Genomic DNA, 19,060 nt, shown 5'->3' on the forward strand with positions numbered 1-19,060 from the left:
AACAACCCCAGTCTACCCAATCTCTCCTCATAGCTAAGACCCTCCATACCAGGCAACATCCTGTTATACCTTCTCTGCACTCTCTCTAAAGCCTCCACGTCCTTCTGGCAGTGCGGAGACCAGAACTGGACGCAGTACTCCAAATGTAGCCTAACCAGCGTTCTATACAGCTGCAACATCAGACTCCAGCTTTTATACTCTATACCCCATCCTATAAAGGCAAGCATACTATATGCCTTCTTCACCACCTTCTCCACCTGTGCTGCCACCTTCATGGATTTGTGGACTTGCACACCTAGGTCCTTCTGTATTGCTGTACTCTTGGTGGCCCTGCCATTTATTGTATAGCTCCCCCCTACATTAGTTCTTCCAAAATGCATCACTTTGCATTTACCTGGATTAAATTCCATCTGCCATTTCTCCGCTCAATTTTCCAGCCTATCTATATCCTGCTATATTGTTCGACAACGTTCATAGCTATCCACAAGTCCAGCCATCTTCGTGTCATCCGCAAACTTGCTAATAACACCAGTTACACCTTCTTCCAGATCATTTATATATATCACAAATAGCAGAGGTCCCAGTACAGAGCCCTGCGGAACACCACTAATCACTGACCTCCAGCCGGAAAAAGACCCTTCGACTGCTGTCCTCTGTCTCCTGTGGCCAAGCCAGTTCTCTACCCATTGTTATCGGGCAACAAATTTTCTGAAATTGGGTACACAATATGGAAGCAGACTAAAGCTGCACTCAGAACCTCCCCACTAAAGATCACAAGCAGGCAAAAGACATGTTTTTAAAATGCAAACTAGGGCTAGCACACAAAGGGAACCGGACAGGATGGCACCTACAGAAACTAAGTTAAAAATATACCCCCATATAATCAAATCAGCACCTCTAATCTAATCAAGTAAACGTCTATGGAGACACCTAAAGATTAACATAACTAAGGAAGCCTCCCTGGTCTCACAGACTTTCTAAAATCAGCCAAACACCCATTGTTCAAACCCCGGAGATTCTAGACCATTGATAAACCCATCAGAAAGAAACGATTAACACACACTTAAAAACATTGTTACAATATTTGAAAACATCGAAACAGAATGGTCAGAGTCAAATACTGCAAACAAAACATTAACATTTGAATCATACAATGCGTCAAAGTTTGAGTACAACTGTAGCCCATTGTGGCAGGCCTTTAGAATGCTTTCGGGACGGTTCTGTTGCATGTCCTGACTGCCCCTCCGTCGACGTTAAAATAAAGCTGTACTGCTATTGAACCTGACTGAGTCCGTAGTGGTCATGTCCGCCCACTCATGCTAACACCATCTAGCCACCTCTCCTTGTATCCCATGAGCCTTAACCTTCTTAACCAACCTGCCATGAGGGACTTTGTCAAGCGCCTTACTGAAATCCATACAGACGACATCCACAGCCCTTCCTTTGTCAACCGTTTTTGTCACCTCCTCAAAAAACGCCACCAAATTTGTGAGGCACGACCTTCCTCTTACAAAGCCATGCTGTCTGTCGCTAACGAGATTGTTCCGTTCTAAATGCGCATACATCCTATCTCTAAGAATCCTCTCCAACAACTTCCCTACCATGGGTGTTAAGCTCACTGGCCGAGAATTACCCAGGTTATCCCTGCTACCCTTGTTAAATAACGGTACCACATTCGCTATCCTCCAATCCTCAGGGACCTCACCTGTGTCCAGTGAAGAGACAAAGATTTCCGTCAGAAGCCCAGCAATTTCATCTCTTATCTCCCTGAGTAGTCTAGGATAGATGCCATCAGGCCCTGGGGATTTGTCAGTTTTAATGTTCCCTAAAAAACCTAACACTTCCCCCCCTTGTAATGGAGATTCTAATGGGTCCACACCTCCCTCTGAGACACTCCCAGTCAACACGTCCCTCTCCTTTGTGAATACTGATGTAAAGTATTCATTTAGGATCTCCCCTATTCCTTGGGTTCTAAGCATAATTCCCCTCCTTTGTCCCTGAGAGGTCTGATTTTTTCCCTGACAACTCTTTTGTTCCTAACATATGAATGAAATGCCTTAGGATTCTCCTTAATCCTGTCTACCAAGAACATTTTGTGACCTCTTTTTGCCCTTTAATTCCCCGCTTGAGTTCTTTCCTACTCTCTCTGTATTCCTCCAAAGCCCCAAAGAATCAGTATACAAGATTTGTCAACTTTGCAAAATTAAGGAAACAGAAAAGCTTCAAAAATAATAAATGAGTCATTAAATGAACAAAAAGGTGGTCATGACCAATGTGAACCACTTGAAAACTGACAACAGTGATATTATCATTGAAAATAACATACTAGGCATACAGAATAATTATTTTGCATTATTTACATGAGGTGAAGAAAATAACCTGCCAGACATACTAAACAAAGCTTTGGTTCAGTTTCTTAGAGAAAATGAGGCAGAAAAGCTATTGGAACAAAGGTCTATGGTTCTTAACTGCTATTCTCAATAATTGGGTGTCTGAATTGCCAACTCTAGCTGGATATATTCTGGGAAATGTCATCACATGTCCTACTTTCAACTCTTCCCCAAACTCCTGCCATTAATTAGCATGGCATTAACGAGACCTGGATGTTATCATCCGGGCTCACTTACCTCGGCCCCTCACCGGTCGAGTCCTCACTGGCAAGGATCACAAATGCTTCCCACCAACAGGGAACAGACATGATGGCCTTGCCAGTGGGAATGGAGGCCATTGAAACCCCCTGGTGGTTTCATGGCTTAAGTATTGTTAAGTGGCTAAATTTGAAATATTCTGCAAAAAGGAATGTGAAAAATCTAAACAGAAATACAACCACATAATGTAAACAAATTGAAAATTCAGACTGATATCTTTGTTAAGAGAACCAGCTCTTGCAAAATTAACCAATTAAGTACAATCAAGTTATTTTCAAAAAGTGCAAATACATACCAACAGCACCACCCACCAATGCTTTTACACCCAAGGCCATTCCTTCCATGAACTCCTCAGGTCCTTGAATTGCTCCCTAAGGAAAAATAATTTAAAATTAATCAACAATTTATATATCTTATCCTGGATTTTATTTTAATAATCAGGCTATTAGTGTTCTATTATTATGGAGTAAATTAGACAGTAATTTCCAGTTACCTACATAGGTGCAATTAAAAGTGGAAATCAGAAAGTTGTTGGTCGAGTTCTCTGCTTTCTGATAAGCTCTGTTACACGTGTACCATGACAAAAGTCTCAGCATTGAAATAAATAAATAGCATGATAAATCTCGATTCGTACCAAGCAACCTATCTGGCAGTGAAAATTTACTGTTGTGACAATGGAATGTCATTTCTTTAGATTTTAATTATTGTTGACATTTAAAAGAAATTAAAATTATTTTTTATTTCCACTTCTGTCTCTTACTCTCACTAAATCCCACTTTTCATGTCCTCACTTTGCTTATGGTTCACAATTTCGCACTGAGTTAAATATTTAATTAATTCTCCCCTGCGGGGGCAATTTTGAGTCAACATTAGCTGTGAGTGTAAACGGAGACATGGCTCCAAAAGTTTGAAAAAGAGCTTAATGCCAGCAAGATCTCATTTCTCGATTTTTCACGCCCCTTGCCCGTAATGTAATGGTGTTCCTGGCCTTTTCATTTCAATAGATTTTAATAAACTTGAATTTCACTATAGGGTTTTCCTGCAATATGCTGCCCCAATCCCCGCCTCCCACCACTGAACATTCATATCTTGCACATGACATGACATCAGTGAGGTTTGCAACAACTTCTACAAAACTTGAAGCAGTTGAGGGGAAGTATAGACCCTGGCAGTGCCCCATTGCTTGTATATGTATGTAGAGGAGGGTAGGGGCAGACTGTTTCCTGTATGGTATGGGTTAGGGAGATGCCTAATCAGCGCGTGTGTGTGTGTGTGTGTGTGTGTGTAGATTTGGCAGGGGGGGGGGGGGGGGGCGTGGATTTGCCCCAGTGTATGCAGGGTGTCCACCATGTCCATGGGAGAGGAGTTTCTTTTTTAGTGCTCTTTAAAGATGGCATTCCAGTTCCAATGAAGCTCATATTGCTGGCTTTATTAGGCCCTGCTCTGCAAGAGTAATGCTGAATTGCACATTGTGCACTGAGTGCCAGAGGGGCAGCATGGTAGCACAGTGGTTAGCACTGTTGCTATACAGCGCCAGGGACCTGGTTCGATTCCCAGCTTGGGTCACCATCTGTGTGGAGTTCTTCCCATGTCTGTGTGCTCCGGTTTCCTCCCACATTCTGAAAGACATGCTGGTTAGGTGCATTGACCCGAATAGGTGCCAGACTGTGGCAACAAGGGGAATTTCACAGTAATATCATTGCAGTGTTGATGTAAGCCTTACTTGTGACTAATAAATAAAACTTAAAGTAAATTTAAAGAATCCGGAATGAAAACTCAGCTTTGCAACTGGAGAGATACACAATATTTTCTCACAAAAACTGACACATTATGGGAAAATGCTATCCTGTGTATCTAGTGAGGATTCTTCAATCTAACTGGTTGAAGAGACAAGTCGTAGCTTGGTGCCACATGGCACATATTCATTTAATTCTTAAGTTGCTGCTCAAAGGCCCACAAAAGGTCTGATCAACTGCAAACATCATGGATAGCAAGCACCTTTCTTTCAGCACTGTCCTCATCAGCCATGCAGTATTAAATACATCATTGAAACATGTAACAAATATGCCTATACATGGATCAAATAACACTGTACACCATCAGGTGTACAGTGCCTTCACAACTGAGGAATTTGGTACCAAGTTATGACATACTGCTGAATTTTTTATATTGTATTTACAAATGAAGGTTAATGACTTAATTGACAATTATTTGTTGGACATATGGTGGCAATTATAAGAACATAAGAAATAGGAGCAGGAGTAGGCCATCCAGCCCTTCGAGCCTGCCCCGCCATTCAATAAGATCATGGCTGATCTGTCATGTCTCAGTTCCACATTCCCGCCCTCTCCCCATAACCCTTAATTCCCTCGCTTATCAAAAGCATATTTTATACCATATTATATACATATACATATATATATACATACATATTATATACGATAGGAGCTGATTGTAAGCTATTATAATCAAATCATGATTTAACATTCAAGTTAAATTATATTTATTTCATTACGTTTCAGGAAAATGCTAATTCCAATCTTTGTAATTCAAGGGACAGCACAATAAACATAAACAAGAGATTCTCAATGGGAAAGAAAAGAAATTTGAAGAGCATGTTAAATTCGGCTGTACTTGCATGTATTTATAAGGTAATGCCTATTGCAGAGTATTCTGTAAAAGGGATAGAATTTAACAATCGTGGTACAATGAACCAAAAGATAAGAACAATTTAACTTTGATCGCCCAAATTTTTAGGATGGCAGGGGCAGAAGAGTCAGCAAGGAGCACATCCCTGCAGACTTCAGCAGGCCTGATGCAATTTCACATTCTAAGAAATGTTGACTTCCCAGAAGGTGGGACTTCCAACTGGAACCAGGAGTATAAAATTCTGGCCATGGTTATTGAAACAGAAAACACTGAAAATCTCAGTATCCGTGGAGAGAGAAACATAATTAACATTTCAAATCCAATGTCACTCTTGCTCTTCTTTGAAGAGCGATATTGGACTCAAAACGTTAATTCCATTAGTCCAGCAGTTTGTGCTCCTATTCCAGATTTCTAGCATCTGCATAGATCATTACATTACTGAATCCTCTTTAGGGAATCATCTGTAATAAGACTTACCCTATAAATTGAAAGTGACATTTAGTAAACATTTGCATATTACTTATAAAGCTGCTATATAAATGTTCTGCAGAAACAAATCGTGGCATAAGATAGAGAGCAGAAAATGTTGGAGAAACACATCAAGTCAAATGCCAAATAGGAATTCAAAATGACCCAGCACCACCTTCTCAAAGGAAGCTAGGAATTGAAATAGTGCCAAATTCATCACTGATATCCAAGTCCTGACAATTATTTTTTTTTTTAAAAAGGAGCAAGCAGAGTCAGGTTAACATTTTGGAAGTGCATATGATTTTAAAATACAATGTCTTATTAGGTGACAGGCCTCTATACCTATTGGCTTTTTTTTCAACTATTAATCAATTTACAACTGGTAATCAGAGGTGTGCTACCAAGTTTTTGTGCTTTAGTTTTAGATCTAACTTTGTACCCTGAAGTCACGTCCTTCTCCACCCTCCTATTTCAGTGTGATTTTTGAACGCCTCTCCAATGCTTTTTGGTTCACATAGCTGATTGCAAAGCTAATTGCACTTGGTTGCTTTGCTGAAACGGTCCATTTTATGAAATACATTTCTCTTTATACATCTTGAAAGTTATTCAAACCAAGAATATATTTTCTGTGGTTCATGTATCTGACTCCGTTCTCGCACTTCCTTGCTTTCACCCACCTCCCTGCCTACATAAATGCCTGTTTCCATAAATACTGAATTTCTGATCATGATTACTCTTTCAGTCTTCTTCATGCCCCGCTGTACAGTGGAACCAGCCATGGTGCCATGGAGTTGGCTAAAGCTGCACTCCTTAGGTGAATTATCAGAAATCACCACCAAATATAGGTTAGTGAGCAAAAGACACTCACAGGACTCCTATACTATCTGCCTATTTATTCCTTACTGACTGGCCATTAATCATTCTCTCTCTCCCTGCTTACCTGGCCATTAATCATTCTCTCTCTCCCTGCTTAACCTCAAGATGACCACATCTATCAACGTGTGATCCACAAATCTCTCAACACAGTGACACCAACTGCTGCCTAAGTTATGAAACTTGGAGCTTGAGCTGCTGCAGCTGAAAACACTTACTGCACATATGGCTATCCAGGAGTGTTCTGTAGTTCTCAAATAGAACACAATATGCTCTCCAGGAGTCAAAGATGCCCTGTCATTATTGTGTTTATTAGACAATTGAACTTGCAAAAAAGACTCATCATTATTCACCTATCTTTACCTGTTGTCATTTAAATATAGGGAGATTAGCAGAATGCTTTACTTAAGGTTTATTAATAAACAAAAAAATGAAATATTTAATTTTCTGGTTCCTAAGACTAATTCTCTAACTTTGGAGAAAGAAGAACAAAGCTTCTGTACTCACTGCCAAATGAACTCACGGCCTTTGATGTCATAGTTCCCTATTACTCTCTCACTTCAGTGATCATTACCTGCTTCAGACTCCTCTCAGATGAAATCAAGATAGATAAAGTGCCAAAGGAGTAAGGGCCAGGCCAAGGTGTGATAAGATCCACACTGCCACCGTATGGTCTGGGTAAATTAAGTGGTGAAGGCATAAATAGCTAGGGAGACTTAATTAAAGGGAAAGGAGTAGTAACGGAAATCTCACTGAAGGGTTAAGGCTGTAATGTCAAAACAATTATCCATAGTGAACCATACGAAATTTAACGAAGTCATTTTGTATAATGCATAGTACATGTTTGAAAATTCAAGTTGCCTGAGAAGAACTGGCATGGCGAATAAACAATCCATGCTGATTACTGATTGAACATTGGCCAGTGAGCCTAACATCGGTATTGGGCAAGTTGCTGGAGTCCATTATCAAGGATTTCATAACTCAGCATTTGGAATTCTTTGAAAATGTAACTAGTAGAGTTGACTGAGGAGAACCAGTGGATATAGTTCATTTAGACTTTCAGAAAGCATTTGACAAGGTTTCTCATAAGAGACAATTATGTAAAGTTAAAGCACATGAGATTGCAGGTAATGTCATGAGATGGGTAGAAAGCTGGTTAGCAGATAAGAAGCAAAGAGTTTGCATAAATGGGTCATTTTCTGATTGGCAGTCAGTAACTAGCAGGGTTCCATACGAATCTGTGCTTGGACCCCAACTGTTCACATTATATATTATTGATTTGAAAGAGGGAATTGAATGTATTACCTCCAAATTTGCAGATGATACAAAGTTGGTTTAGAGGGTGAGCTGTGAAGAGGATGCAGAGATGCTTCAGCGCGATTTGGACAGGCTGAGTGTGTGGGCATATATATGGCAGATGCAGTAAAATGTAGATAAATTTGAGGTTACCACTTTGGTAGCAATAATAGGAAGACAGATTACTACTTGAATGGGTGTAAATTGAGAGAGATGGATACTCTGAGGCCTTGGTGTCCTCATGCATCAGTCGCTGAAAGTAAGCATACATGTACAACAGGCATTAAAAGCAGCAAATGGTATGTTGGCCATCATAGCAACAGGAATTGAATCCAGGGGTAGGGATGTTATGCTGCAATTGTATAGGTTGTAGATGAGGCTACACCTGGAGTATTGTGTACAGTTTTGGTGTCCTTATCTGAGGAAGAATGTCCTTGCTATGGGGGAGTACAAGTGAAGGCTTACCAGGCTGATTCCTGGGATGGCAGATCCGCCATATTAAGAGACACCAAATCGGTTAGGATTTTATTCACTGGAGTTTTGAAGAGTGAGAGGGGATCTCATAGAAATTTATAAAATTCTAACAGGGTTAGACAGGGTAGATTCAGAAAGAATGTTCCCAATGGTGAAGAGTCCAGAACTAGGAGATCCAGAACCTTTTAGAACTAAGGCAAGGAGAAATCTCTTCATCCAGAGAGTGGTGAATATGTGGAATTCACTACCAGAGAATGTTGTTGAAGCCAAACCATTGTCTGATTTCAAGAATAAATTAGATATAGCTCTGCGGGCTAAAGTGATCAAGGGTTATGGGAGGAAAGGGGGAAATCGGGATATTGACTCAAAGGGCTGAATGGTCTACTCCTGCTTATAGTTTTTATGCTTTTATCTTCCAAAGAAATGAAATTCACAAAAAGTTAGCAGTTTACTATTCAAAATTTCAGTAAGATTTTCAGAAGTTATAAAAATATACATCTAAGAACAACAACATATTTTGCAAATTTATTTTTTAATTTCCAACGTTTAAAGTGATCTTACCGAATAATGAACATATTAAATAGTTTATAGAATACAACCTGACCTGATAAGGTTCATAGAAAAATGCTTCCACTCCTTCAGATAAATCTCTGATTAAGCCAAAAGGGTTGCCTAAGACATCTAGTCCAAGAACAAGTACATACAATTGCTTGATTGCCTAGATGGAGGGAAACACAATTGTTTAATAATTTACAAGTTAATGGAATAGGTAGCTGTCCTGCAAAGAGAAGGATTATTTAGTAATAGTACTATTAAAATTACATAGCAAATATAAAGCTTACCTGCTTAGAGTAATGGCGGATTACCTCCCACTGAAGTTGTTGTGTAGTATAAAACTGATACTTGATTTCAAAAAATGCAAGCCTGGAAAGATCAGAGTAATTAAACACAATGGCATAAGATTTATTTGTTCTTCACCATACCTTTTAATGTGGTAGTTTCTTGCAAATATTAAGTAGCACAAATCTGTAATGATTAGATTTGAAACTTAAATATCTTCCACAATTTGCTTAGATTTCTGGATACTGAATGACGATTTAGGTTTTAAATACTAAATAACCCCTAAATAAATTTTGTGAAAATATACAACTTCCCAGGTAAACAGGATTTTAGACCTATATTTTAGATACTACTTTCAATTGTGTATGATAATTGTTGGGGCCAATTGCTGGCAAGCCACTATTTCGCTTGTGGCTCCAAGTCAAAGGAATTTTTGGAAAACCTAACTTCTCAATGAAAAGAGTGAAAAAAGAAATAACTCCACTATGATGGTTCAAACTTCTTTGCATCTTCTTACATTGCTTGTTGCAGATCTTTTAAACCAGATTGTGCTGAGCATGAATATGTGACTTTCATATATAATTCAATTCTGATGAAAAGTCTGAAATATTAACTTTATTTCTCTCTCCACAGACGTTGTCAGGCCTGAAGAACATTTTCAGCATTTTTGGCTTTTATTTCAGAATATTTTGCAGTATTTTGTTTTGCTCTATGACCTCCATTATAAGGTTAATTTGGGATAGACATTTAATTTCTAAAGGATATGCATTTTGATAACTTGGAAGATGATATGGCATTCTGGAGCCGATTTTAATCTGTGCACAAACCCAAGAGATTGCTTAGAGTCTAATGGAAATTTTCTGTAGTGTTAATAAATTATTGTTTTCTTTATCAAGTCATGGTTTGTCCTTATTTAGTAAAAGGGCTATTAAGTTACAAATAAAATTAATATATATATGGAAATAGAATGGTTTGTGTTTGAAGCTTATTTAGTAAAAATAGCCTACTACATATCAAGACAGATAGGAAATTTAACAAATTAAAGTTTGGAATCACTTTGCACCCTTTTACTTCTAGGGTTCTTTTGGAACCAATTAAAGAAAAAAACCAACAGTAAAACATTAGCTCACACGGAAGAACTGAGGGACAGAATGGATGAATGTAATCTGGACATAGCACTGCACTGCATAGAACCAAAGAGATTGATTATAATAATCTTTCCAATTGGTCAACATGTCGAAGTAGTATAGAAAATGAAATAGCAAATTCAGAGCAATATGTAGTTTATAATGGCACAGGAAGTGACCATTTAGCCTATATAATCTATGCCAACTATCTGTAGAACATTCTTCTATTACTGTGGCCCTCTAATGTATATTTACCTTCAGAGGCCATTCATCATCTGTGCTTCCATGATCATAATTAGTCAATGGGTTTCAGGTCATTTTAACTTGGTATGTGAAAAGTATCTCATTTTCTTGCATTTAAGTCCAAAACCTTAAATTTGTGTCCCTAGCCCCTGTACCATCAGCCAACAACAACAGCTTTTCCTTCTCTACCTTATCTAAATTTGCCATGATCCTGTACACTGATTATAAAATATCATCTCAATCTCCCTTGTTCCAAGAATAAGTGCAATTTCTCCAAATTAATCTTATAACTAAAATCCCTCATTCCTGAACCATTTCAGCAAATCTCCTCTTTACCTTTCCAAGGATCCTCACATCCTCCCAAAGCGTGTTGATCAGAAGTAGACACAATTCTCTAGTTGTGATCTAATGAGAGCTTCATACAGATTCAACATAACTTTCTTGTTTTGTACTCAATATCCCTATTTATGAAACCTGATATCCTACATACTTTATTAACTAGTATCTCAATAAGTCCTATTATCTTCAAACTATGGCAATTTTGAGACCAAGTTGGAAAGCAGAAGTGCCAATAGACATATTCAATTGAGCAGATCAAAACTGCCATGACCAGCAAAATCAAGAGGACTATTCCACAAAACTACATAATTATGAGAAGGGAAACATTTAGCACATTGTGAAATTTCAAGTACCTAAATAATGTGAAATAGCAGAACATACAATTCTTGAGTTTTGACAGCTTGCACACATGCAAATAAGGTTTCAGTACTACGATTGAATGAGACAAATACAATAACGGAAGCAATCCTCTGGGGCCACTAGCCTTTGGCAAGAATCATGATAGGCCGTTGAATTGGGCATCAGACAAAAAAAACCAGGATTCCCAGTGTCAAACCCATTATGAATCCCTCAGTCTACTGTTCGAATCTCAATCAGATTCCTGAAAAAATAATTGATACACTGAAAATGTAATTTCCAAGCTATTCTCAGTTTGAGGTCAGATGCTTCAGCTTCCCTTCTCTTTTCTATCCGCAATGTAAATAAAGCACTCGAGATACATTCAACCATGAAAGTAAAACAAAAAAAAAGTGTCCATGGAGCATGGATATTAAAGTAGCCAGAGTATCCCAAAGATTCCACAGTACCCAGACATTGAAAGCTGCTCATGAACACCATGCCAAGAGTGACCGTCACCTTTCCTAGGGCTAGAAGGGGCAGTCCAGCCATGAGACTCCTATCCTGGGGAAGAGTCCCGAGGTCAACCCCTTTCTTCCCAGCCCAAGCAGATCCAACCCCCAGGCCCCTTGGGGTCCCTCTCTACAGCCTGGCAGTGGTAGAGGGGCACATAGACATAACACTTACTTCCTTGCCCCTCCTTGGAGTACAAGACGCCAAGTCATGTTGTCACTGCTAGGATGTCAGTGCAAGGTTGCCACTGCCAAGGCTCAGGCCTGGAGGTTCTCACACTGGAGTGTCTCTGTTGTGGGGGAGGTGAGATTACACTTATGTCTGCATGGTGGGTGAGGGGTGACCTGTTCTTTTAATGCAAGGATGGGGTGGGGGGAGATGGCGAGGAGGATACCTCTCTGTGAAGGTCCTTTACAAATGCCCTCTCCCCCACTGATCTGAGAAGTTGGGTAGCTGGCATGCTTTGCGGTATAAATTTATAGATTAATAACGGTGAATCCAACCTGACAAGCGCTGTAGGAGCACTTCTTGAGTATGAATGAGAGAACTGCGCCCAATATTTTTGAAAGTGATTTCTCTTTGAATGACAATCAACAGAATTGTTAGTCTGTCAGATCACAATTTCAGTTACTTTTTAATCAGAAATAAGATAAAGTATGATGGCTTTAAAATTGGGGGACTTCAGATGCATCAGAACAGGAGTTCAAAATGATTGGATCCAACCTTCCAACATTCCTCCATTTGGCAGTTGTGTTAAAGGACATTGCAATATGCTCTTGGGATGATATGCAAAATGGGTTCTATTTGAAAGTGAGGAAAAAGTTCTCCCTAGTGCCTTGGATAATCTCAATACCAAAAGAATCAAATACCAAATGATTAATACCAAAAGAAAAGTTAATCAGATGGTTGTCAAATTGCAATTCTTGACTTTTTGTCAAATCACAACAGCTGCCAATTTTTGCCTGGTCAACCATAAATTAACTTCAAATTAATTTATTCATGTTAGATTCCAGATCTAATAAGATCTCATTAATGAAAAATACTTACATGATTCTTAAGGATAATAACTGTGCATTTGGGGAAATAATAAACATCTGACTGATGTTAGCACAAGTAAAATATAAATTCAAATGGTGATTGATAACTTATGTTTGCTGACCAAATGAAAATCAGCAAGAATTATGACATTTACACAACCACAAAATATGCAATTCTCAGTACTTCCTCTATTTGATGTACTTTAAACTGGTTCAAATGATCAAAGAAGTCTGGCATGCTTAGTTTTAGCATTTTAGCCAAACATTAAATATGTAGGAAAAGAAAGGTTTTATTTCAAACATGAACAAAAATTAATTACACCCAAGAATCAGATACCAAATTAAGGAGGCAGCTTTCAAAACACCATAATCCATGGTTAGAAATAACCTGACGATGTTCTGAAGTCACTTAGAATTATGGGAAGTTGCAAAGCCATTTTGCCAATATGTAGGCCAGCACTGAAGTCCAATAGATAAGCAGCAGAGTAAACAACTCAATACTTGACTTCAACCAATTGATACCACCAGGATGGGAAGAGTGTGCTGTTTGACTAATTTCACTGCTCATATGTCGCAATGTTAAGTTAAAAGTTTGATTTGCACACCAAAATGCCAACGTTTACCTTCATTATTACCCAGAATTAAAGAGGTGTTGATAATCTTCTTTCAATAAACAACATACTAATTATTCTTTCCAGACACCCCGAGTGTCACAGATACATGTGCGCATGCACACACATGCACATGAAACAAATAAAAATAGAGAAGTTTTGCCAAAGGTTAAAGTCAATGAATCAAGGGAAATGGAAAGACAGTGGAGTTTTGGAATGATGTCTGGGTTATACGCTTTGTCTTTCGGCACTGATCTGCAAAACAATCATTGATTCACTAATCATTTGCAAGTACTCAACTCCACCAAGTAGATCAACTTAGAGGCAGCTTATATTCACTTCTGGTTGTGGACTAGCTTTGGACTGCAATTGATCTTTCTTTTCAAAGCAAAACTAAAACCAACTTTTAAACAGCTTTTTCCAGGCATGTTTTTTTCTAGAGCCACAAAGTACCATTTGACTCCTTTTGTACATAGTCCACCAGGGTCAAGAGTTATCCACCTTCATTAAAATTGCTTAATTCCCTTTCTCTTTTAAAAGGATGCTTTATTTCAGGAATAACAATCAGAGTCCTGTATTAACCCTTTAAGGGACAAACTTTCAAAACTCAAACTCTTCCAGAATATTCTCAACCCTTGAACATTAACCATTTTCTTTGATTAAAGTATTTGTGACATAATATAGAAACATAGAAAATAGGAGTAGGCCATTTAGACCTTTGAACCTGCTTTGTCATTGATAATGATTATGGTTGATCATTCAATTCAGTAACATGTTCCTGCTCCCCACCCCCCGCCACAACTGTTTGATTCCTTTAGCCCAAAGAGCTATATCTAATTCCTTCTTGAAAACATACAATATTTTGGCCCCAGTTGCTTTCAGTGGTAAAGAATTCCATAGGTCCACCACTTCCTATGTGAAGAAATTTTACCTCATTTCAGTTCCAAATGGTCTGTCTGTATCTCAAACTGTGACCCCCTAGTTCTGACTTCCTCACTATATGGAACATTCTTCCAGCATCTACCCTGTCTAGTCCTGTAAGCATTTTATCGGTGCTATGAGATCCGACATTCATTCTGTTCATCCATCCATTCTGCTGTACATAGGTAAAGTCCAAGATAGCTGAATTCTGTAAGAATTATGCACTCTTGGTATAATCAGATGTCCAGCCAGGATGGTAACAGAGTCTACCACAATGAGATTTTCAAGAAAACGCTACTTTCTTTAGAACTGTACACCAAAAATTTGATGAAACCATAGAATAAATTCACATACTTGAAGACAACATCTTGTACATCTGTGAGAGTTGCTCCAATGCTTTTCAGCAAAAGGTTCATAGACTGCAGTGGTATTATTTCTGTTTCTTGCTGTTTGTTACTTTCTTCTCCTCCAGAACTGATAGAGAAACTCAAATGCAGCTATAAGAAAATAAACATTAGTTCAAGGCAATGATAATTGTTACCTACTCTTGGCAACAATATTGAAATGTCAAACCATAGAATCATATAGTGCAGAAGAGGCCATGGGTCCATCGAGTTTGCATTCAAATAATTTTGACAGTAACAGACATGAGTCAGAAAATGTAGTTTTTGCTGACTTGCAGATAACTGAATTTAAAATCTCTGCAATTGACAATCTTGTATTATTTTCATTTTGACATGTCAACTTGGCAGATTACCTACAATGCCAAGCAGTTCTTTGTCCTCTAAATGATTATTTTTTCTCTCATATTTAGCTTGGTAAAAATTCCCTTAATTCTGCTACAGGATTACAACTGTTAAATGCAGCTTTTGAATCAATGGGTTTGCTTTGAAATCTTTCTGCAAAAGATGATCGCGAAGGTCAGAATAAATCAATACCTTCTGCATGTTGTGCTGTTCTAAAAATTGGAATAAAACTCATGTAATTACATATAAACAAAATACTGTGGATGCTAGAATCTGAAACAAAAATAGAAAATGCTGGAAAACCTCAGCAGTTCTGACAGGAATTGTAGAGAAAGAATAGAGTCAATGTGGGGGCATTCCTCCATCCCCCCAACCACCATCAGTGGCATTGTCATCCCCACTAATATGGGTCTCCAGCATTGGGGCATCAGGATTCATATGATAATTCCCCTGGTGACCCCAACATGACCCCTCATCATGACCCCTCCACGCTCCACCTCTGCACGCCATACTCCTTTTAAATAGTTCCCCTTACATGACTACCTGCTTTGCATGTCCACACTTTTTCAGAGCTCCACCCCTTGCACAACTACCCACCTTGCATAAGTCCCCCCTGTTATCATGTATAGCCCCATCCTCACTAGGGTCATATTCCTTTGGTACTGCCCCAGCCCACTTATCGCATCTAACTAAGCACTGCCAAAATGCCAGGTGGGCACTGCCTTTCCATGCCCCTAGCCACCGAAGGGCTTCAATGGCCTCTGATACCCCCGGCATGGTATCTGGTCCCCACTATTTCAGAGCAGTAGTGATTCTCGCTGGCATGACATCTCATTTGAAGGGGGAAAGCATCTGGGAGGGCAGTAGTAGTTGTACTGAACTACGCAAGTATACTTAAATGTAATCAATTCTGAATAAATATGCTTTGTGCTATTTCTGGATGCAAAGCCGTTCTCGTCATAAAACAGGGCCAGTAATATAGCTACCCGATTCATGCCCTCAAGCTACCTTCCCAACTCACCATGCTGATTGACCAGTGCATTGAACCGGTAACATTGTATGTTGTGCACATACATAAAGAACTAAGTTTCTAAATCTGATTATATCTGAAAGAAATAGAATCCTATGTTACTTTAGTGAATTACTTAAGACTTCTACTTACTTTGATAGGCGAAATATGGAAATACTCATATAAACTGACAAATGAGGCGTCTGTGGCAGATTCAGTCAACAGCTCTGTTTGAATATACTCAAGGTCCTTCTTGAATAGTTCCAGCTTGACAAAACATAAATTTAAGACAAATCATATTTAAATTTTGAACGTATACATTAGAACGGTTTTACTTTAAGGCTCCTGATATTTTGGTAATTTGTTATTCCTCTTACTTTCCTTAATGTTCAAATTTTCAGTATTTGACACACATCATCCAGACATCCTTTGGAGACATTTTAAACATTACCAGAAAGGGTAGGTAGGTTTTAAATTTTAAAACCTGATCTCCCCAACCCACCACAAGGCTGCTTAACTTTGATTTTAATTGAGGCAGGTCAGACAGCAGAGGGCCAATCCACTCAAATGGGTTGCTGGTTGAAACCTCTTTAAAAAAATTTTGTGCCTAAATTTTAGTAAGATTTTGTAACCAACGTTGGTTGGATTTCTCTGACCTCTGGAAATTTGGTAGGTGAAAGAGGTGAGAAAGGCTGGATCCACAACGGGAGAGCATTCCCATTCTGCATCTCAGCCAGGAGCAGGAGTGGTGCCTCCTCCGGGGCCAAATAAGCTACCTTAGGAAGACAAGCCATCTACACAATCTACTACCAGTATCCCCACAACCATCTACTGCCAGTATCTCAATTGTCAATGAGGTTGGTTGTCAGTTAGGAAGTCTAGGAAAAAGAATTGACGATATGCACATCTGAGTCTCCTGTCGGGACTCCTCTCCATACCTGCTCTAGACATTTCAGTAATACTGCATCCGTTTTTTGCCTGTGCAGCAAGTCATTCAATTCCTGTGAGATTCCACAGGAGTGGGAATAAAACAGAGGATGGGTGGTATTTGAATTGATCTTGGGTGGAAGTACAAAATAGGTGATGATTGATCAGTAGTTCAATTTATTTTCCAGTAAAATAATGTAGTTGCAGTGCTTGGGACATCAAAGCCAACAAATGTCCTATACAGCCAAGATAAGAACAAATTTCTTCAATTATGAATCTGGAATTCTTTACCTCAGGTTTGGGGATGTTTCATCACTGAACACTTCCAAGACTGATGGATTTTTGATCCTTCAGAAAACCAAGGGATATAGGGAGTGGGTGAGAACGGGGAGTTGAGGGGAGTTCAGCCACTATCACATTGAACAGTCGTGCAATCTTCAGGATCTATGGCTTATTCCTGCTCCTATTTCTTAACTTCTTGCATTAAATGATCTCTTTTACTTAGCAGTCACCTCCAGTTTTGATGCGATGGCTGGAAGATTGATGTAATATTAAACTGATGAATGATATACGCATCAATACTGCTGCCAGGATAGCAGGCATTCACCAGCATAATGTACGAGCATGTTCACACAGAAACTGCACATTCAGTACGTGGCAATCTTTGAGGTTGTGATATGCCTCACATTGGAGATACAGGGCCTGATTTTACCATTTTCATTCTAAGTGCTGAATCAGGGTACAATTCAGATCCGACTTGGAAATCTGCTTTCAGGCGCTCCCATACGCGCTCAGCTTGAAAAAAAGATCACGGATCTGAATTTCCCTGTGGGCAGGGCTTAGTGTACCTGAAATGATTGGAGATCCAAACTGCATATGTACAGTTAGAAAAAAATTTGAAAACACGTGCCCGTGTCAGATTGCTCCCGGGCTGCAAAAAGTGGAGAAAATGGCTCAGGAGCAATGGCCCCCACAGATACCACTGTCCCTCTTATCCATCCACGCTGCCCAGACTGATCGCGACCCCCTGCCCCCTTTCCCCCCACTGATTGCCCACAGATTGGTAGCAGACACCCCTGCCTCTCCCCTAGTAGAGATCCATCTGGTCTCCCCTCTCAAACCAGAGTGTGATCGGGTCTCCTACCACTCCCCACTGGAGATACATCTTACCCACCTCCCCCATCCAGAGAATGATCTGGCCTTACTCCCGCACCCCTGCAGAGAATGATCTGGTCTCACTGTACTACACCCCACCTCCAGAGAATGATCTGGCCTCACTGCCACCTCCACCACCAAACAACGACCACGCCACCCACCCACCCACCCCCCCCCCAAGAGAATGATCTGGCCTCACTGCCTCCCCACCGACCCCCATCCCTGAGAATGATCTAGCCTCACTCTGCTTCCCCCACCCCACCTGCTAAGGTACATCTGACCCGCCTCCTCCTCCGTCCCCTCACCCCCACATTCCTCCGATGTCTGTGTGGGTTTCCTCCAGTTTCCTCCCACAGTCCAAAAGACGAGCTGGTTAGATGCATTGTTCATGCTAACAATTCTCCCTCAGTGTACCCGAATAGGTGCTGGAGTGTGGCGACTAGGGGAATTCCACAATATATTTATTGCAACATTGATGTAAGTCTACTGGTGACATTAATAAATAAACTTAACATTTTAAATGATGCAGACACTGTTCGTGGCTTAATTGGAGGTATGGAAAGTGCTCCACAAAATGCTAGGTGGATATGACTTTCTGTTGAGAGGCCTTTTCCCCCCTTCTCACTTGACAAAAATCTTCTCCCTCTCATGCTGCAACCAAGGGGGACTGCTGCTTTAGCTACATGAATTGAGCAACTGGTGTGCCCTGTGCCCTTGTAGTCACAACCAACGCTTTTCTATGTGCAGCACCACTCTCTTCAGACTGCACTTTCTGTAAGCAATACAAAATATCCAGCACTTCCAGGGCCAAACTGAGCTTGTAAAGGCTAACAACAACAAACTTGCAA

The 19,060-nt window shown here is 39.7% G+C and overlaps 1 protein-coding gene across 4 annotated transcripts in view; it reads right to left on the reverse strand.

Moving 5' to 3' along the window:
- vps13a (vacuolar protein sorting 13 homolog A) overlaps positions 1–19,060 on the reverse strand; it is a 405,759-nt gene that overhangs the window by 67,119 nt on the left and 319,580 nt on the right. For all 4 annotated transcript variants that reach the window (XM_080188886.1, XM_080188884.1, XM_080188883.1 and 1 more), the window contains 5 exons: positions 16,284–16,397; positions 14,730–14,872; positions 9,251–9,332; positions 9,013–9,126; positions 2,944–3,019 (listed from right to left, as the gene is read on the reverse strand). In XM_080188886.1, coding sequence (XP_080045012.1) covers positions 2,944–3,019; positions 9,013–9,126; positions 9,251–9,332; positions 14,730–14,872; positions 16,284–16,397 — 529 coding nt within the window. The remainder of the gene's footprint in view (positions 1–2,943; positions 3,020–9,012; positions 9,127–9,250; positions 9,333–14,729; positions 14,873–16,283; positions 16,398–19,060) is intronic.

Source organism: Carcharhinus amblyrhynchos, chromosome 5 (assembly GCF_965287045.1).
Source record: "Carcharhinus amblyrhynchos chromosome 5, sCarAmb.v2.hapA, whole genome shotgun sequence".
Lineage (NCBI taxonomy): Eukaryota > Metazoa > Chordata > Chondrichthyes > Carcharhiniformes > Carcharhinidae > Carcharhinus > Carcharhinus amblyrhynchos.